Below are 19,776 nucleotides of genomic sequence, written 5' to 3' on the forward strand. Positions count from 1 at the left end.
TTTGACCTCTAATCCTGAACCAAGCTCTGGCGTGTAGGCTTGATACTGATGGCTCAAATGCCTCCAAGGAGACACTGTAAACCTTCCCCTAAGGGTAACAGGGCAGCACCCCACACATCCTTCCCTTGTCCAAACTTTCGATTGCTAAGATTCTCGGAGCTAAAGACAAAGAATGGAAAATGGGGATGGGGAGGATACTGAGGGAAAAAAGGTTCTTCCAGATAGAGGAAGACAGTGCAGAAAATATCCTGTTGAAAAGTATTGTTACCATCTCATGTACTGCGATTCAACTCAGACACTAACCAGTGTCAGACTCCACAGGTTTAAGAACATGGTCCTCAATACGCCTGCCCCCCACTTGAGATGCCAGCCACAAAGAGGGTCCTCAGCCCACCACCAGCCACATTTGTCCAAATGACAAGTCCAGAGGGTTCCCACAACCCCCCTCAGATTCAACAATTCATTAGAATGACCCACAAAAGTCAAGAGTGCTATACTTACAATGTTTTTTATGAAGGATATAAATCAGGAACAGCCAAATAAAAAGACACTCAGGGTCTCAAATGCCTTCTCCCCTGGAGACACAAAGGGTGTATCACCCTCCTAGTACATCAGTGTGTTCACCAACCAGGAAATTTCATGAGCTTTGGTATCCAGAGTTTTTAATGAGATTTCATTACATAGGCATCATTGAATTGTTGGCCATATGACTAACTAAACCTCTAGCTCCCTCCCCTCCTCAGAGGTTGGACTGGCTCAGAGCCACAACTCTCCAAGAACACAGTTGGTCTTTCTGGTGACCAGCTCCCATTCTGTCATCTCATCTCTTAGCATAAACTCAGGGTGACCCAAGGAACTCATAAATAACAGACATTTTTTTTAAAGATTTTATTTATGATTTGAGAGAGAGAGAGAGAGAGAAGGGGGAAGCAGGAAGCATCAACTCATAGTAGTTGCTTCTCATATGTGCCTTGACCAGGTAAGCCTGGAATTTTGATCTGGAGACCTCAGCATTCCAGGTCAATGCTTTATCCACTTCTCCACCACAGGTCAGGCTAACAGAAACTCTTATTACTTGGGAAATTCCAAAGATTTAGTCTCTCTCGCAGAAAGCAGGGACAAAGGTCAGTCAAATTCTTTATTATACAACAAAAGGGAAGAAGTTTCTGGACATAAACAAAAGCTTTAGGGGGCCATAAATAGGTGATAGCTACAGCCTCACTCAGGCTCATACACACACTCACAGGGCCATCATGAATTCCCTCACTATCCCTCTTTGGCTCACTCTTTCTCATCTAGTCTCAGTCTCATAAAGGCTCCACACAAGCTGAAAGATTCCTGTAACCCACACACTTGCTACTTCCAAAGACTCTGCACATTTGTCTGTCTCTATTCGTCCTCCATGGCCTCCTGCACAGCACCACTCCTCTCCTCAGCATACTGATTTCTTGGTCTCTCCTGAAAAGGATAAGAGGTAAATGGCAAGATGAAGGGCTCAACAGAGATCTGGGAGTCTGTGAAGGGGACTCTAAGTCAAGTCCACACTCAGGTCCAAGTGTGTCCATGAATCTGAGAGTATACATGTATCAAATGGCTGTACCCTTGTTTGTGTGTCTCTGTGTACCATGAGTATATCTGTGCATTGTGTGTATTCTATACAATCTATACATGGGCTTGTGTGGTGCGGTATGCCTGTGTCCCGTGTATGTACTTATATGATATAGATGTGCCTGTGCCTCAATGGGTCCAGGGGCATCTGGCTGTGCTTCTCACTAGAGGCTCTGCCTCCTCTAGCCTCATTTCCAGAGGAAGAGAGGACAATGCACGTGGTTAGAGGAGAAACACTAAAGCTATGGCATACACAGGTATCCTGAATTTAGTCAGCGCTGTGAGCTTCCCACCTATAGACCCTCAAGCCCTAACAATAATACCCACCCATCCCTGGCTCTAAGTGAACCAATACCAATTTCCTAGGAACATTATCGGTGCCTTTTGTTCCCATCTCCTCCTCGACGACGGTTACAGGGTACTGTTGTCCTGTGAGTGGGGAGTAGAGAGTCTTTTCCTCTCCAAAGACCTCTGTTTTCACTGGGGCCTATGCTCACCATCTTACTCTTCTTCTTACTGAAGCCCCTGAAACAAGTTCCTAGATGTGATCCTCAGTTTCTGCCCTACACACACAGGCTTTCCAGGATGCTGAGTTCCAGAGCTGCTCTATTTTTCCTGACCTCTGACTCCGGGTTTACAATGCTGAGGGATCACCAGTTTTGCACACTCTTAGACCGGCCCTGGGTGGACCGCATCATCCGGAGACTGCAGAACTGCCAAAGCAAGCCCGACCTTCCCAGCCCTGCCTACTGTCTCTGAGTCCCTTTCTAAGACTCCAGCCCATGACCTTTCCTCTCCTTCCTCCCTCAGACCAAGTGCCATAGCAGTTAGCCCACGACAGCTCCAGAGAGAGCCCTGTATCTCAGTGAAGGGATGTGAATCACTGCCACCCTGGGGAACCAAGGTCCAGAAGAGAGAACCAGACCATCAGCTTCTCTGCACCAGACCTGACCCATTTTAGGCAGGGCCTGGAGTATGAGTGTGAATATGAGTGTGAACAAGGGTCACAGTTTCCCTTCCATACCTAAATCGCAATGCTTCCAGTAAAACCTAAACGGCACCCACAGATCTGTCACTTGTCTGTTTGTGGTCCAGGCAGGGGAAGGCAGTTATGAGAGTAAGAAAGGGTAGGATGGGGGGAAAGAGTAGATGTATCCATTCTCCACACCTCAGCCTGAGAGAACTTTCACTTCACTCATTTCTGGTCCCTCTCGCTCCTACAGTCCAGCCACAAAGCTCCCTTCTTCCCTCCAAAGACCAACTGGGCAGCTATTTCCAACTTCCCACACTGGGCTAACTGCTCTTTCTGGGCTCTACCACAGCCACAGCATCCTCTCCTGTTCCTAGCCAGTCTTCCAGGTTTATTGTAATGATCTGATTGTCTCTTTCAATCCTCCTATTTCCAATCCAGATGATAAGTCCTCTGAGGGTAGAGACTGTGCCGATCTTCTTTACTGCTGTCTCCCCATGCCCAGCACAGCGCCTGAATGTAGCACTCAATAAAGATTTGTTGATTTAATGACTGTAGGAACAAAAATCATAGGAAGGTAGGTCACAACTTAGAGAGGAAAAACTGTGACCCTCTGGCTATTAAGTGATTGCCAAGTCCACTCAGTCAAGAAGTATTTCCATAGCCTGGCCTGTCTAGACTGGGCCCTCTGGAGGCCTATTCTTCCTTAGCCCACGGACATACAAGTTGAATTGGGCAGACAAGAAAGGCAATCGTCAGCACAGAAGCCAAGGAGATTGAGAGGAGGAGAGGGAATTGGGGAAAACAGCACTGGACAGAGTCCCAAAGCTCTTTTCTTGCTGCCTATTACTAAAGTCTCCGTTTCCCAGGATAGAACTCCAAAATCTGACTCCATCTTTATAAGATAGGGTCCAGTGCCTCGCATCTTACTAATAAACCCCGACTTCATCCCTTAGTAATACACCTCCTGACATTTTTGACTCCGCCTCTTCTGAAGAAATGGTGTAACTCCGCCCCTTCCGGGTAATGGGCAAGCCCCACCCCTGGTGCGCGACGGAGTCCCTGTGACGTAACGGTAACGGTCTGTTTCCGGGGTGGAGCCAAGGAGGGCGGAGTTTAGGCTGCGCCGACCCCTCAGCCCCCCTCCAGGTGACCCCAGCCCTCGAAAATCCTCACCCGGGGCCCCAAATATCCCAGTCCCATGACCGCAAAGCCTTTCACCCTGACTCCCTAAATGCCTCAGAACCCTGCGGTGACCGACCTCCTAGTTTCTTAACGTCTAGTGCTTCCAAAATCTTCAACCCCAACTCCCCCTCCCCGATGTGGCAGTTGAGTCTTCCCGGGGGTGCCTGCCTCAGGTTACCTGAGAACAAGTCAGGCTGATCCTGAGAATGACAGAGAAGGGGATCGGGTGTTAGGAAATCCTTGATCCCATCATTCTGCTTCCCAGGAGACGTTCGGAGCCCGGGACATGTCGGGATTGAGGAGATACGAGGTGGCGCTGGAGGCAGAGGAGGAGTGAGTGGAGGCGGGGTTCTGCGGAGGAGGATGAAGCTGCTCCGGGGTGGGTGGAGGGCGCGAATTCCCGGGGTCGGGAGGAGCCAGCGGGGTGGGGCCCCTAAAGGGGCGTGGGCTGTAAAGAGAACCGCCTCTAAGGGGCGGGGCCTCGGGGTGGTGTCCGAGGAGTGTATGGGGTCAACTTCTCCTGGCCCAGCGCGGCTCTCGACCTTCTCTCCGCAGGATCTACTGGGGCTGCTTCTACTTTTTCCCGTGGCTGCGCATGTGGCGGAGGGAGCGGAGGTGAGGAGGCTTTGAAACCGCGGACCCTTCCAGGGCATGGATGAGGCTCAGTCTCGGAGGACGGATCGGGTCGGCGGGACGGGCAGGGGCGGGCAAGGGCGGGGAGAATCCGGGAGACCCCGCCCAGCCTCAGGTCGGGTTGCCTTACAGCTCGGCACACCCCCGGGAGCAGAAACTAGAGCCTCTGCGGGGACTGATGAGCTGTCTGTCTAGCGGCCTGGGTCCTGTTCCCCAGCGCTCGGGTCACGGCCTCCCCCGCCGCACACCCGCTGCCACTGCCCAGCCAGCCGGTGTATTAAAGATTTAAACTGCAGCCACTGTGCTTCCCTCCTGTGTCGCCGCTGCCGTCGTTTGAGCTGGGAGCCCCTCTCCATGCTGGCTGTGTTCTGAACTGACAAGGCCTCTCTTCTCAACAGAGTGCCCTTCAATGTCCAGGTCCCTGTTATACCGAAGGGTCCCTCATCAGTGTCAGGCCCCCGTTACTATCAGTGACTGACTTTCAACCCTATACCCATCGCTCCCCTCCCTTACATACACACTCATCACTGTGAGTACCTTATTATGGAAGAAACTAGTCCTGGGTTGGTCTTACTCCCAACCTTATTCTCACACTAAAGTGTTCTCACAACCCCAGCTCTCTGCTACCGCCTTCCTCCTAGCCGAGACTTTGCCAGAATTTTATTTTCTTGGAAGTGGAACTAAAATATCTTAAGCCCAGAATTGTGGAAGGAGGCTGTGAGAAGAGGGGAAGAGTCCTAGAAACTGCCTTCCTCAGTCTGTCACAGGGGAGTGACTTGGACCTGTTGGAGGTCTTTCCCTATAGTTAATACCCCAACTTCCAGGTCCTCCAGTCTGATCCCAAGCGTAAAGACACTCAACATCAAACCATCTAGCAGTTCTTGCTACCTCCCTAGAAGAATCCAAGGGCCACTGTTCCCTGTCATTCCTTCCTGTCTTGTCACCTACTTGACCCACTACCTCCTAAAGTGCTAGGAGTCAGGGATTTCAGTGGTCCTTTCTTTTTTTTATTATTATTATTTTTTTTATTTATTCATTTTAGAGGAGAGAGAGAGAGAGATTGAGAGAGAGAGAGAGAGAGAGAGAGAAAAGGGGGAGAGGAGCAGGAAGCTTCAACTCCCATATGTGCCTTGACCGGGCAAGCCCAGGGTTTTGAATCAGCAACCTCAGCATTCCAGGTCAACGCTTTATCCACTATCCACTGCACCACCACAGGTCAGGCCCTACTTTCAATTAAAAACTGATTCCAGCACCAGAAAGGGTACCAAAGGATTAAGTTAGAGACAGACCAGTTTGTGGGTTGAAGGCAAAGCTAACTTTTAGCCTGGGGCTACCCCTGCGCAGCAGGTTATGGCTGAGGAGACTTGGCCTTACCTGTGGAGAAGACAAAGTGGAGAGATGGGTGCAGGCCCAGAAGAATTCATTTTTTGCCTTCTCAGGACTGGCCTGACAGGTCTAATAGAGACCACAAAATGTATGACAGACATACAGCTCATGGAGGTCTGTGACAAGACGATGGCACCTCAGTTGCTGCACCCAAGCTCTGGGGCACAAGTCCAGACTAGAGGGTGGGAGAGACCCTAAGGCCTCTGGTACTAGAAGTTCAAAATGTCTCTGGGTTATGGCAACCTTCAAAAATAGACCTGGGGCCTGACCAGGCGGTGGCGCAGTGGATAGAGCGTCGGACTGGGATGCAGAGGACCCAGGTTTGAGACCCTGAGGTCACCAGCTTGAGCACGGGCTCATCAGGTTTGAGCAAAGCTCACCAGCTTGGACCCAAGGTCGCTGGCTCGAGCAAGGGGTTACTCGGTCTGCTGAAGGCCCGCGGTCAAGGCACATATGAGAAAGCAATCAATGAACAACTAAGGTGTCACAATGCGCAACGAAAAACTAATGATTGATGCTTCTCATCTCTCCGTTCCTGTCTGTCCCTATCTATCCCTCTCTGTCTCAGTAAAAAAAAAAAAAAATAGACCTGGGGTCTTGAGCCATTTTATCACAATGTCTACATCAGGAAGCCTGTCCAGCCCTGGGTCTATACCTCTCTGGGAAACTGTCAGAATTCCTGAGTATCCACAAGTCAGACTCCAGGAAAGGGCCTTCAAGCCTCACCTTAGGAGGGAGAAACTCCAGTTGTTCAGCCTGAGGGGGACTAATTTTTACTCTTGGAGCTGATGGTCCTTCCAGATTGTTGCAGCAGAACACGATGCCCAGCAAAGTTGTGAATCCCCATCCCAAGACAAGTCCTGCCCCATGGAAGGTAGCACAGTGGAAAATGCTGCAGAAAGCACCCCTGCAACAACCAGATAAGGACTTGATTACTGGGTTATGACTCAGTTTACATTTCAAACACAGAGCAGAATTTGAGGTTTAAAATCCCTAGAACAAGAGTGGGAAATTCTTCCAGGTGCCAGGAGCACTAAATTTAGTTTCTTGCCCCCACCCTGGGCAGTTCTCAGCTTCCTGAAAAGGACTGGAGGAGGCGTTTTGAGTTGGGGATTGAGGGGAAATGGGGAGGGCTGAGTATAGGATTAGGAGAGAAGGGACAAGAAGTAGATGGGAGCTTGGGGCTTTAGTAAGAAAACGGGATGCAGAGGGTGTGGGGGTTCTTGATGGGTGTTACTGGACCTGGGTGGAGAAGGGGAATGTTCTTCCAGGCCCACAGTGGAAAGAGGCTGGAATTTGAATAGAACAAAAAAGAAGTAATTGAACTCTTGAGTCTGATGTCTCAATAAGCCAGGGATTGAGTCTGGAAACCCCAGGCCCTTTTGGCAAGAGGCTGGCATTTCTGGGACAAAACTAGGCAAAAACAGAATAAGATTTCTTCGTTCTTTTACCTGTTTGATAGCAACTTGGCACCAAAACATTTTTATCTTCCCTCATCTGCTCTCCTTACCCACCCTACCCTTCCTCCCTGTCTCATCTTCCTAAGAAAAGCAGCCCCCACCTCAGCATCTCCAAGGCACCCCCAATATCACCAAAACAGGCCTTCCCCAGCTTAGTTGAATGTGACTGGCCTCAGCCAGAAGTGCCTGCTTTAGACACTCATTCCCAACAATTTCTCCTGATAAGACAAGCAGGCTAGGGTAGGAAGTTGTGAGGGAAAAATGAAGGCAAGTTGGTGCTGGCTTGACCTCTCGTCCCATTCCACCCACAACTCCCTCACTAGAATTTTCACAGTTGTTATACTGTGAAAACAACTGTGTGGAAGTGGGACTTTGAATATAACTGGGGCTGTATAATTCTGTCTGTGGTTGTCTGACCATGTGAGATTGATCAAGTGATTGAGATGTGACTGTGAATGTAGCTATGACTTTGTGGGTATAAATGTCCATCACTGGATGCCACTGAGGATCCTTGGGTGCCCTTATTCAGTCACTGTACTTTCAGTCCCATCAGGCACCACCCCTCTCCCCAGCTTCTCTGCCTAGGACTTAGGAGCCCATGGAAAATGGCAGTCCTAAAAGAAGAAGGGGTCTATGGTAACTAGGGCCTAGGAGTGTGACAGGATTAGCCATACGTCTTCACCTGCCTCTGACTTGCCTAGTGCCCCAGGTAAAAGGTACCCAGATAAAAGCTAGGGGAGAAGGAGGAGAGGGAAGGAAGTATACAGGCTGAGCAGCATAAAGGGCCCTCACCCACCGTCAGCCTCCTGGTGCTATAGTTGCTTCTGATCCCAGATCCTGGAGCAGGTGAGCGCTTGGGGGGGTCTAGAAGGCCAGGGATCTGGGTGAATGGGATGAAGGGAAAAGGGTCCTAGGAAATCCAGCTTCCAGCTATCTGATGAAGAGGTTTTGGGTCAGGAGCCCTCTGAACACATGGACCCATTCTTCCCTAGCAGTGCTACTGCCACCCAAAACTACCTACTGTACTCAGCTCTACCAACAGAGACTCCTGAACAAGCTACTGAGGAAGGTCACTTGGGTGGAACTGCAGGAGGCTGATGGGGACTGTCACCTCCAGGCTTTTGTGTGAGCTCTGACCCTGCCCCTAATACTGACACCTCACTCTGACAGTCCCAATCCCTGATGCAGACCCCAACCCCAGCCCCAGCTGCTAATTCTAATGCCAACTCAGGCTGTCACCTGGCCTCTGCCCCAATCCCTGGACCCTAACCCAGTCTCCAAACTATGACCATGGCCTTGGACCTTTCCTTTCTCAGGTTTCATCTGTCTCAACACAGCATCTGGATCCATCCACAGAACCACAGCCTGGCTCGGTGGTTTTAAGTGCCAAGGGAGGAGGCTCCAGGGGACTCTGCCCAAACTGAATTTTGGGCCAATAGGGAAAATGGGCCAGGATCACCAATAGCCAAATAATAAAGCAGTCTCTGATTGTGGTCTCCAAGTTCTCTGCATTCTCCTGTGAGCCCTGAATCTGAAGCCGGGAGACACGTCAGTAAACAAAAGAACATCCTCATTCTCTTTATTCATACTTCCACAACCCCCACCAAGGCAATGCTAAGAGCCAAGGACCCACACACACTCCCCAAGTATCTACATACATACACGCAGAGAATACATATTCTCTACCTCACATACACATGGACACATATACACATCTACACACATTTTGCTGGTAGACCTCTAATTCTGGGATAAAATCAGAGGTCCAGGCTCCTTTCATCTGGCAAGTTTAGAACACAGAGTCCAAACAAAACTTCAGCTGAGACACCTCCTCCCATGAGGATCTACAGTGATGCCTGGGTTCTATCTGTCCATCCATCCACACCAGCAACACAGAGTTTTAGGTGGAATCAGCTGAAGCCTTCCTGGGTCCTCTACAGGTTTGGGGCTCCTAGAAAAAGCAGGAGGCAAATCAGGGAGATAGGAGGTCTGAATCTTGGATCAGACACCCTGAGTATGAGGGAGGAGACCCAGCTCTAAGCTTAACACTCCAAGGATGAATAGGGTACCCCAGCTCTGACTGAGACCCAACACTCTGAAGATAAGGAAGAGAACCTAGTTCTGGACAAAAGCACATCAAGAATGAGGGAGAGGACCCAGGTCTTATCTCAGATACCACAAGAATAGAGTTACCAGCTCTGAACTTAACACACTAAAAATTAAGATGGAGTTCATCTAGGAGCCCCAATACCCTGCAAGAGAGGGAAGGGACCCAACTCTGAGCTCGGGGACTTGAGTGAAATACCCATCCCTGAGCCCAGACATCATAAGAATGAAGAGACCCAACTCTGATTCCCAATACCCTTACAATGACTGGGGCCTCTGGCTCTTAACCCAGACACCTAAACTGAGGGCACACATCTCAAAGTCCAAACCTCCTGGAGGTCTTGCTCACCTGGAAGCTTGTCCACTGGAATCATCGGGGCCAAAAACCCAGGCTTTGGGGGTCCATCCTTCCCATCTGGTCTCAGCCTCAGCCTGGAACATAAAAAGGCAACTGTTTTCTTGATAATGTGGAACATCTCAGTGTCCTCCAAAAGGGTTTATTAGTAAAGGGACAGGAGAGCAATCAGAATCATGAAGTTGAGGGGAAGAAGGGAAAGTGGTTCCAGAATCAGACATGTTCAGTGGGAAAACATGAGGGGCGGGAAAGGGTGTGGTCTATGAGTATCAGAGAATCCGTGTGGGATCACAGAGACTGTGGTGCCAATGACAAGTCACTTACCAGAGCCCCAGTGCCAAGGCCCCAGCTGCCAGTCCCAGGAAAGAGAAGATTCCCAAAGATGCTAGCACAGCCACCTGCTCCAGGGGGTCCCTATGGACTGAGAAGGGGCGGTCACATACCACTGTGAGAGTGAACCTGACCAAACTTGGTGCCCCCTTCTCCAGGACGTTCCCATCCTCTACCACCTTTGCCCATCTACCCCAGCTCACCAAGTGGCTGAGGATCTGGCAGGAGAGAGGGCCGTGAGGGAGCAGGACTGTCCACCAGAGGCTCCTCCTCCAGCTGTGTGTGTGGCTGACGTCCAGCTGGTATCTCCTTTGGCAGGGCCCCTGAAGAGAGAGAAGACCTGAAGAGAATTGTCCACACTGGGTAGGGGCAGAGGCAGGGCCTGCCAGGCAAAGCCAGGTCTGGTTTGGACACAAGGGTACATAGGAAGAGGAGCCAGAAAGGGCAGAGCCAGTTTCTGGGGATGTAACAGGGGTGGAGGCTGAGAAGCAGGGTTTAAGCAGGACAGGGCTGCAGGCATTCAAGGCTGAAGCCTGGGGCAGCAATTGTCATGCCCACATGGCTGGGGCTTGTGCCATGCAACCCTGTTCGTGCCAACCTGTCCAGCTGATAGATGTCTCTGCCCTTTCCCTTGGCTCTCTCTCACCAGTAATCGGAGTTCCCCAAGCCTCAGGGCTCCAGGCGCTCCAGGTGCCAGCATCTAGAAAGTCCCGGGCACTGACCCGCACAGCATGGGGCAGCCCAGCCACAGCATCTGTAATCACCTCCTCCAATCCAGCCGGCTCCACCTGGCAGTGAAGATGGTTCATCACCGAATTAACCAGGTTATAAGCGCTGAGCCTGCCTGTCCCCCAGCCCCAATCTGCAAAGAGCACCCTTCCTTCCCATCCTGTCCCTGTCAGCCCGGTAGAGCTATGGGGGCCTCAGGCAGCCTGGCTGGTAGTGTCAGATTTACACCTAGTATTTAGAAGACAAAAGTGCATAATGGTTATATAAATAGACTGTGCTGTCAGACTGCCTGGGTTTAAAACTTATCAGGTAACCTTGGGCCTCTCTGTGCTTCAGTTTCTTTTTTTTCTTTCTTTTCTTTTTTTTTTTTTTTTTTGTATTTTTCTGAAGCTGGAAACGGGGAGAGACAGTCAGACAGACTCCCGCGCCTGGCCGGGATCCACCCGGCACGCCCACCAGGGGCGACGCTCTGCCCCTCCGGGGCGTCGCTCTGCCGCCACCAGAGCCACTCTAGCGCCTGGGGCAGAGGCCAAGGAGCCATCCCCAGCGCCCGGGCCATCTTTGCTCCAATGGAGCCTTGGCTGCGGGAGGGGAAGAGAGAGACAGAGAGGAAGGAGGAGGGGGGGTGGAGAAGCAAATGGGCGCTTCTCCTATGTGCCCTGGCCGGAAACCGAACCCGAGTCCCCCGCACGCCAGGCCGACGCTCTACCGCTGAGCCAACCGGCCAGGGCCGCTTCAGTTTCTTCATTTGTAAAATAGAAGTGAAAACACCTAAATGACATAATTCATGTACAATGCGTAGCTTCGTGCCTGGTGTGCAAACAGCACTCAATAAATATTGGTTATTAGCTGAGGCGGCCACTCCCCAGACATGATGCAGCCAATCACTGGCACCTCCAAAGATGGGAATTCACTATCTTTATCTGGGTATATGAGTGTTTTGTATCTGGGTATATATGAGTGTTTTGTATCTGGGTATATGAGGATATGCCTTTGGGTGAAAGACACTTCTTTTCCTAGAAGAGTTATTCTTAAAAAGTCACTGCTGTCTTCCCACAGATAGGCTTACATCAAAGTTACAGCCCCACAGGGCAAAACTTGGTCTATTACAGTGGTTTTCAACCGCTGGTCCGCAGACCAATGCTGGTGTGCCAGAAATTTCATGCCAGTCTGCAAAAGAGTTAACCACCCTGTAGACCAGCACGAAATTTCTGGCAAACCGAAACTTCTGGCAGACCGGCACTAGTCCACAGACCAGTGGTTGAAAAACACTGGATTGGCCCCTGCTGCAATCCCAGCACCCAGCATATAGTCTGGCCCATGGAGAGCCCTCTCTATGGGGAGGTGACAAGTCTTCAATGACTTGCCAGTGCCAGAAATCCATGCAGAACACCCAGGAACATGAAACCAGAGACAGAACCCACAGCCCCAAATTGGGACACACTCCAGGCTTACTGTAGACCAGGCAGGATGCTGCACTGGACGGTACTGCAGCCGGAACTTGAGCAGGAAGTGGGGCTGGCGGGGCCAAGAGGCAGGGTACATCCAGCTGGCACGCAGGCGGCGAGGGTAGCCAGGTACTGACTCTACCCTCAGTCCCTGGGGTGGGTCAGGACGCACTGAGGGTGGTGGAGATACAAAGTCAGGGCAGGCAGGCGACAGGTACCCATCCCTTACCCACCACCTCCCAAGGGATGGTGGGTGTGTGCCTAAAGGTACCTGAGGGAGGCACTTCCAAGGGGTTGGGGAAATCTTAAGCTTGATCATCCGTTAGGCTCAGGACCTGTCTGTCATCCTTATTATAAAATGAGCTGAGATCTGGGGACAGGTTTTTGAAAGGTTTGTTGAGTAGATTAAAGAGTGAGTCTGCTTTCCATCCAAGGAAGAAGATAAGTTAACCCAAATTCCAGCCAGAGCTTTAAAGGCCCCATCCCACACACAGAACAAGAGGAAGGAGAAGCCAGTAATGACTTCCATTAGACAAGGGAACTTGAGATACGGCTGCCTTCAGCACAGGGCCTAGAAGCAGAGAGGCAGCTCTGGGGCTCAGCAGCCCGGAAGGATTTGTGGGGAGGGGTTAGTGGCAGCAGCCTCTAGAGGCTGAGGTAGCCTTGCCTCCTGAGCTCTGACCTCTTTGGCTTCTTTATCTCCGTGGGGGCAATCTATGTGCTGAGGTGGTGGGTATTTGTGGGGAGGAAACTCTTTGGAGCTCTGGAGAGTTCTGTGTTGGTTCGCTATACTCTGGAGTCTGTTTGGAGTCTCTGTGGTGGGGGTCTGGGGGAACTCTAGGGTAGGTACTCACATATGCTCTGCAAGCTCACATCCAGCAGGCGTGTGCTGGCCCCCAGGGGGTTCACCTCAGTCACATTGATGCGGTACTGGCTCCAGAACTCTGCCCCATGGACTACACAGCGGGCAGCCCCTGGGGGGTCCTGTGGGCATGGCCAGGGCCCTGTAGATGGACTCATCCTAGAGAGAGGATGTGGTCTCTGGCTTTGGAAATACACATTGTGGGATCCAGCCGGATCCCCCACCGCCCACCAGCCTCTCCCTCATGTCCTACCTCTGGCCATCAGCTCCTGGCACTGTCTTCTTCCTGGCAGGGAGAGGGAAAACTGAGGTCATGAAAGAAAAGAGGGTCCTCCCTCTCTCTAAGGCCTCCTCAGGACCTCCCTCCCAGCCTCCCATATCCATACTGTGCCGGCATACCCAAATGTATAAATCTACACACCCCACCATGAACACACCTGTAGGAAGTGAGGTAGCGGGTGGGTAAACCGCTGACCTGGCTGGGAGTCCAAGTGCAGGAAAAGTTCTCATAGTCAGCTGCTCGGCAAGAGACAACAGGACGGGCTGGGGGGTCTAAAGGCAGAGGGCACAGCTATAGACTGAGAAGTCCCCAGTCCTTCCATCTCAGAGGATTTACTTGGGAACTTGATTCTCTCAGGAGCCCCATGTCTCATCACTGCCACCCAACACACCCTCCTCAACTCACAGCCCAGCTGCAGGGTCACCATGCCCCCAAGTGCACCATCCAGGGTCCGGCAGATGTAGGTACCCTCATCAGTGCTGTCTGCCTGGGCTAGGACCAGTTCGTGCCCTAGCCCAGAGTCAGGTCCCTGGAGCAGCCTTGTCTCCTCGTCCCGAAACCAGGACACAGGGGCCCTAGGGATGAGATGAGGTGATAATAGACAGAGGGAAGGTTTCAAGAGTAAGTCAGACCATGCCACAGCTCTCCATGGGCTTCTCACTGCACTTGCAATAAAACCCATACTCCTTTTGCTGACTCACAGAGCCCCCAGTGATTTAGCCCTTGCCTTCATTCCTTCTTCAGCTCCTCCTGCTCCCGCATTACCTAGCACACTCCCATCCTGTCCAGCGAGTCATCTTTCTGTTTAACAGTGTCCAGCTCATCCTCACCTCGGGGCATTTGTACTGGCTCCTGTCAGGAATGCTTCTACCTCAACCTGTGCCTGGCTGCCTCCTTCCTGACCTCACAAATCAGCTTCAACATTACTTCCTCAGAGAGGTCTTTCCTGATTACCAATAGAAAAGAACCGCTCAGTTATCATCTCCCAGGGCACTCTCTTTTGATTTTCCACCTTGCCAGGTATTATTACTACCTGGCAAGATTCTTATTTGCTTATTGTCTGTCTGCCCCACTAGCATGTAAGCTCTGAGAGGGCTGACATCTTGCCTGGCTTGTATACTGCTGTAGAACAGACCAGGCACTTAGCAGGTGCTCAGTACATGTTGGTTGAAATTTTCTGTTGAATAAGAATGGTCTGAAAATTAGCACATATAGAAAAGTGAGGATTACAGACACAGAGGCAAGGATGGGAAGGGGCATGAGGGCTGGGCAGGGTCAAGAAAGGGTCATGAGTGTCACCCCAGCAGGCAGATGGGCACTTACCCAGCAGTCACTCCAGGGCAACACAGCGTTATGGACCTTCCAGGCTGTCCATAGTGGACTCCTGTGGAGGGCACTTCTGAGGAGGGGCTCTTCCTTCCCCTCTCCCCAAACCCCCCACTTTATGAGAGTAATTGGGAAAAAGCAGACTTTTAAGTCCCGAATAGGGTCATTGGGTCAGAGTATCATGTTATAATCTGGAGACAGAGATCAGAGGACAGGGTAGAGAGCAGATGTTGCCAAGTTGAATGTCAGGGGTTGGGTGGAGGGGTCACAGATTAGATATGGGTTGGAAGCCACAGTGAGGATGGCACATCACACAGCAGGGTCTCACCTGGGGGACCCCAGGCCTGGGGGCAGGAGGAAGAAGCAGACACCAGGGCTGTAGCCACAGCCACCAGGACCCTGCTCAGCCCTGAGCAGCTGCTGCTCATCTGTGGGGAGAGAGAGGCAGTTTCAGCAATCCCCCAGCCCCAAGATGGGAGATGAGAGGCTGGGGCCTCCTTCCTTCTCTTCTAAACGGGAGCTTTTTAGGAGCAAAAATGAGGTACCAAGTGGGCCAAGAATATCAGAAATCACTGGGGGATCTGATTTAAGTTCCCCCTTTCCACTACACACCCCCAGGCTGTGTGTATGTGCACACACACACACACACAGAACTATGCATGCACATGCAGACACACACCCTCACATTCTCCATCTCAGTCTTGGGCTTAGGGCCCAGAACAAAAGCCGGAGGCGACAGACTGTGCCAGCACCACCCCCCTGCACCACCCTTGGCGCCCACCCCCGGCACCAAGTGCCAGCACCAGCTCAGTTACTCCTATTAACCCCTCCAATCCAGCTGTTGGAAATCCTGGTGTCCACCTGGCCCAGGGCTAATCATTGCCTCTGACTGACCTCAGGCAGCCCTCATCACCCTGGAGCTGTCATGGTGGGACTAAACCCACCCTATACTCCTGCCAGGAGGCCTAGCCCTGCTCTGGCTGCCAAGCCTCTTCTCGCCTGGGTCTGCCTGGCTCCTTGCTCTGGCTCCTTGGGCCACTGATCTGGGCTGACTCTGGAGTCTTGCTGGTCTCCAGCCTATGAGGCTGGATGGGGCTAGGGTGCAGGCTGAGGCTGTAGAGTTAAGCAGATCCAGATGCCCTGGCTGCTGCCAGAGGCTGGGGGCAGGCGAGAAGCCAGCAGATGGAGACAGGGTGGCGGGGAAGGAAAGGAGGCTGAGAGGAGCTGGGAGTGTGCAGGGATGGGGTCTGAGGTGGGGTCCACAGGACCAGGAGATGGTTGGGGACCAGGACGGGGGTGGGGGTGGGGCTCATTGTGAGCTGAAGGCTGAGCTGGGGCAGCAGAAATTCAGGAAGGCAGAGGAAGTAACCAACTATGTGTGTATGGGATTCGGAGGGTGCTAGGAGAGGATTCTGGATGGGGAAAAGCAGAAGGAAGCAAGGCAGTGGGGAAGTGGCCACGGGAACAGGAGTAGGAGGAGATGGACAGAGGGCCCTGGGCTGGTGCTTCGGAAGAGGTAGAGTACAGACCCCTCCCCAGTAGAGCAGAACAGGGGCTTCCATGTGTCTGTGTGTCTCTCTGAGTATCTAGAGGCTCACCCCTGGCCTCCCAGCCACATTCACCCTGCTCAGCCCCGCCCTACCTCGGTGATCCCAGTGGCTAAGTGTCCATGGCCTCCAAGACTTCCTCCCACTAGCTACAGCACCCGTCTCAGCTCCACAGTTCTGAGACCCCAGAATCATCCCCTCCTCCCCCTTCCCTGCCCCGCCCCTCTAAGCCCTGGAGCTCAGCCACTCATAACCAAGCCCCCTCCCCCTCCTTCTTCTTCCCCCTTCTCCTCTCTCCTCCCCTCCAACCCTCCTCCCACCCGAGGCCCGGGGAAGGGAAGAGGCCTCCCCCCCAGTCTGGAAAGGAAGCCACAAACGCAACCAGGGCCAACAAGAGGGAAAGGAGGGCTGCTTATGTCCCTATCAGTAATAGATTCCCTGTGTTTTCACACAGCCAAACACAGCCACATTCATGTGTGGACTCACTAGGCACAGTCAACAAAAAGATACTCCCTTGAACAAACATGGACACAATCAAATAAAAATTCAGATACATACTCATGCTCCCACTCTTTCCACTCCCCAGTAAAGATTTCTTTAGGGGATAGCTCGCTGTGTTTTGAGGGGAAGGGAGGCCCCAGGTTGGGGGATATAAAGAAAAGCCAATCCTTCCCCTGGATGTTCCAGCCATTTCTCACCACCCCCTCTACTCCTACTCTTTGGGCCCCAGCACCAGGAAATGCCTTTGGTCCCTTGGTGCCAGATACACAAGACCCCACACTTACCCTCAGACACACACTCTCAGATACAGTCACACCAACATACTCAGATATCTTCACTCAGACTCAGAGCTCTCATCTACACATACCCACACACTCATACCGACCAATACTCACATCTTACCCTTCCTCCCACAATCACACCTCTGGGATGGGGTCACAGCACTTCCTAAACACAACTCCTCATGGTGGTTTATGCCCTGTCTTCCAGGGAGTTCTAACCCAGCAGATCCCACATCTCATCACTGTTACAGGACAACAGGTAGTCAAAGAGACAAAGGTGAACAGGGGAGTCAGGCAGAGCAATACAGAGACAGATGCAAAGAACTTGAGGCAGAACTAAAAAACAGATACACAGAGATCTGGGCAGACAAAATTGTGAAGAAGAGACACAAGAGAACCGTAGCTCTAGAAAGAGAGTAATAGGGGGAGAAAAAGAAATACAAGAAAACTATCAGACAAGAAAACAAAATAGGAAGCAGTACACCAGTGACAGGGATCCTTAAGCACAGAAAGGAGGGGATCCCTCCAAGAGTGTTGGGGATGGGTCTGCCTACGCTGGACACTCACTAAGAAAGGTCAGTCCCATTAGCTATTGAAGTGGGACCCCAGATATAAATACAGCTCCACTCCCACATGGTCTGACAATTAGGACCCAGGACACGCACATAGTACAAATCTCACTCTTGCTTTACTACTCCTGAAGTCACTCATTGGTGTACACAAACCCAGCCACCCACTCTCATACTGGCAGAAACGATCTTAAACCCCACAGAGATCTTCCCCAAACACATTCCCTTATGTGGTCACAGGCCCTCACACACACACACACACACACACACACACACACACACACACACACACGACCCAGTCTCTCACCAAAAACTTCACATTGACAGATACTCACATAATCCCTTGCACAGCCGCATACACAATGACACATTTAGTCACATTATCTGACAGTTGTAACAAGTGACACAGTTGCGGAGCCGCACAGACATCATCACCCACAGCCTCACAGTGGCACACGCACTGACAGTCGGTCAGTCACTGAGCCCTCCATCGTACACCACCCTGCTGGCCCTCTCCTGGCAAGGCTTCCTCTTGCACACCCAAGGGCCCCAGCAGGCCTCACCTTCCGCGGCCTCCGCCGCCAGCGCCCTCCGCCCTCGCCCTCTGCCCCGGCCTTTACTCCCTCCTGCCCCGGGCCCCGCTGTGGAGTGGCTCCGCCCAGGCACCAATGGAAGGAAAGTGGTGAAATAGGGGGGGTTTCGACCCATTGGAGCCTCCAAGTGCCAATCACCTCCTCCCCCACCTCTGCCGGACACTTCCTGTCCCGTCCAGACTGAGGAGCTGCTAGGGGACAGAGTCTGGGGCCGTATTCCTGGTTCCTTTCCCGAAGTCCTGTCCTCCTGGACAGTAGCATTGGAATCTTTCAGGCCCCTCTCCCTACCTACTGTCCACAAACAATGCCTTAAGTTCAGTGACTCAGGAGCCACCGGGCAGGTGACTGGACAAGCTGAAGGTACCCTTGACTCCAGATAAGGAAGGGCATTGCTGAACATTGTAGTTTTAAAACTGCCAAGCCACACTCCAAGCCAATTAAATTAGAAGCTCTGGAGACTGGACCTAGGCATCAGTATTGTCTGAAACTCCCCAGATGATTCCAAATGCCCCCAATCAAAGCGCATGCATGCATGTGTGCCCACACTTGAAGAAAGTAACCACCATCCAGTATTCCCATCCACTCCAGTCACTGGGGGCTTAAGGAAGACGTGTACCATGTCTATTTGAGCTCCTTCCAGACCAGGATTAACACTCCAAGTCACAGACCATTCCCCTCTCAAGGAAGAAAGAACCCTGGACTGGATGACAGGCAGCCAAGGTTCTCCTGGGCCAGGTCACCACTGTCTGGCCTCGGCATGATTTCCTCTCCCAGAGACTCAATTCCCTTAAGAATGGAAACAAACAGCATTCTGGCTATTCTTATATTGTTCACAAGCCCTGTCCTCACCTAAAAGTCTGGAGGATACTGATATTAGGTGACATCAAGTCGCCTGGGTTGTGTGACCTATTGTTCACACATAGTAAGAGTTTTATCAAGGAAACAAGTCCAGAGGGGCAGGGGTACACTTAGGGTCACTCCAAGAACCATCCCATCCTTCCGATCTGGGACTCCTAACTCTGGCAGCCCCTTTCTTCCCAGAGTTGTTTTTTTGCCCTTTGCAATAACTGAGTCACAGGGGCAACAGAGGTCTGGAGAGCCTGCACATACATGCTGCAAGCGGGAGTCTGGAGAAGCCAAAGACATAAAGCCACGTACACGTTCCCTACCCACACTTCTTCAGCCCCTGTGGGCTGGAGTAGAGCCAAGCTGCAGCCACTCACAAAGCCAGGGTTCTGGCCAGCAGCCCAGGGTCTGGCCACTGACCACTGGGCCAGGATCTGTTCACCCGCTCCCCACCAAACCTTCAGTCCCAGGCTTCATGAGCTGACACCCTAGAGGTGGTGGTGAGAGGGACTCTGACCTTCTCCAAAGCCTCAGCCACAGACAAGAAAACAGGATTTTTAATCATTTTCTCAAACTGGAATGCCTGTTACTTTAGGAGTAAAAGAATTCATAGCCTGACCTGTGGTGGTGCAGTGGATAAACCGTCAACCTGGAAACACTGAGGTTGCCGGTTCAAAACCCTGGCTTGCCTGGTCAAGGCACATATGGGAGTTGATGCTTCCTGCTTCTCCCCCTTCTCCCTCTCTCTCTCCCCCTCCTCT

General features: G+C 51.9%; 4 protein-coding genes and 1 long non-coding RNA gene across 6 annotated transcripts in view; 3 read left to right on the top strand and 2 right to left on the bottom strand.

Annotated features, from left to right (window-relative positions):
* Positions 1-1,124: 1,124 nt before the first annotated feature.
* On the bottom strand, positions 1,125-4,080 carry LOC136394534 (uncharacterized). The gene is made up of 2 exons (XR_010749203.1): positions 3,942-4,080; positions 1,125-1,458 (listed from the first exon to the last, which is right to left on the bottom strand). It is a non-coding gene; the product is annotated as an uncharacterized lncRNA (long non-coding RNA).
* LOC136394533 (uncharacterized) lies at positions 3,674-4,691 on the top strand. Its single transcript, XM_066367822.1, has 4 exons — positions 3,674-3,727; positions 4,029-4,096; positions 4,319-4,378; positions 4,529-4,691. Exons 2-4 carry the CDS (start codon positions 4,050-4,052, stop codon positions 4,683-4,685), a joined length of 264 nt encoding a protein of 87 aa, XP_066223919.1. The 5' UTR covers positions 3,674-3,727; positions 4,029-4,049; the 3' UTR covers positions 4,686-4,691.
* The window catches only part of CNTFR (ciliary neurotrophic factor receptor), a 121,710-nt gene continuing 106,083 nt past the window's right edge, over positions 4,150-19,776 (top strand). Inside the window, exon 1 of the mRNA XM_066367808.1 lies at positions 4,150-4,162. The gene's annotated coding sequence lies outside the window, so the exon portion shown is untranslated. The remainder of the gene's footprint in view (positions 4,163-19,776) is intronic.
* Positions 7,848-8,707, top strand: CCL27 (C-C motif chemokine ligand 27). The gene is given in 5 exon segments (XM_066362858.1): positions 7,848-7,878; positions 7,978-8,088; positions 8,235-8,367; positions 8,559-8,619; positions 8,621-8,707. Coding segments are annotated over 5 exon segments (423 nt in total).
* On the bottom strand, positions 8,806-18,230 carry IL11RA (interleukin 11 receptor subunit alpha). Of its 2 annotated transcripts, none has more exons than XM_066367765.1 (13): positions 18,140-18,230; positions 15,007-15,106; positions 14,676-14,736; positions 13,758-13,927; positions 13,510-13,624; positions 13,326-13,358; positions 13,065-13,231; positions 12,218-12,381; positions 10,680-10,821; positions 10,237-10,356; positions 10,028-10,124; positions 9,698-9,780; positions 8,806-9,193 (listed from the first exon to the last, which is right to left on the bottom strand). In XM_066367765.1, the coding sequence occupies exons 2-13, from the start codon at positions 15,104-15,106 to the stop codon at positions 9,177-9,179; spliced, it is 1,269 nt and encodes a 422-aa protein (XP_066223862.1). In that variant the 5' UTR covers positions 18,140-18,230; the 3' UTR covers positions 8,806-9,176. The 2 variants fall into 2 exon arrangements, with proteins under 2 accessions (XP_066223862.1, XP_066223863.1); XM_066367766.1 differs by lacking the exon at positions 18,140-18,230 and adding an exon at positions 16,321-16,390.

The sequence above is a fragment of the Saccopteryx leptura genome, chromosome 2 (genome assembly GCF_036850995.1).
Source record: "Saccopteryx leptura isolate mSacLep1 chromosome 2, mSacLep1_pri_phased_curated, whole genome shotgun sequence".
NCBI classification, from domain to species: Eukaryota; Metazoa; Chordata; class Mammalia; order Chiroptera; family Emballonuridae; genus Saccopteryx; species Saccopteryx leptura.

Bases quoted from the DNA above. Each gene is read 5' to 3' on its own strand.
- LOC136394533 (XM_066367822.1), top strand. From the start codon at position 4,050: ATGTCGGGATTGAGGAGATACGAGGTGGCGCTGGAGGCAGAGGAGGA. The intron at 4,097-4,318 runs GTGAGTGGAGGC...TTCTCTCCGCAG, and splicing joins GCGCTGGAGGCAGAGGAGGA to GATCTACTGGGGCTGCTTCT. The intron at 4,379-4,528 runs GTGAGGAGGCTT...GTTGCCTTACAG, and splicing joins ATGTGGCGGAGGGAGCGGAG to CTCGGCACACCCCCGGGAGC.
- IL11RA (XM_066367765.1), bottom strand. From the start codon at position 15,106: ATGAGCAGCAGCTGCTCAGGGCTGAGCAGGGTCCTGGTGGCTGTGGCT. The intron at 12,382-13,064 runs GTGAGTACCTAC...CACCACCCTCAG, and splicing joins TGTGAGCTTGCAGAGCATAT to TGCGTCCTGACCCACCCCAG. The intron at 9,781-10,027 runs GTAAGTGACTTG...TTTATGTTCCAG, and splicing joins GCCTTGGCACTGGGGCTCTG to GCTGAGGCTGAGACCAGATG.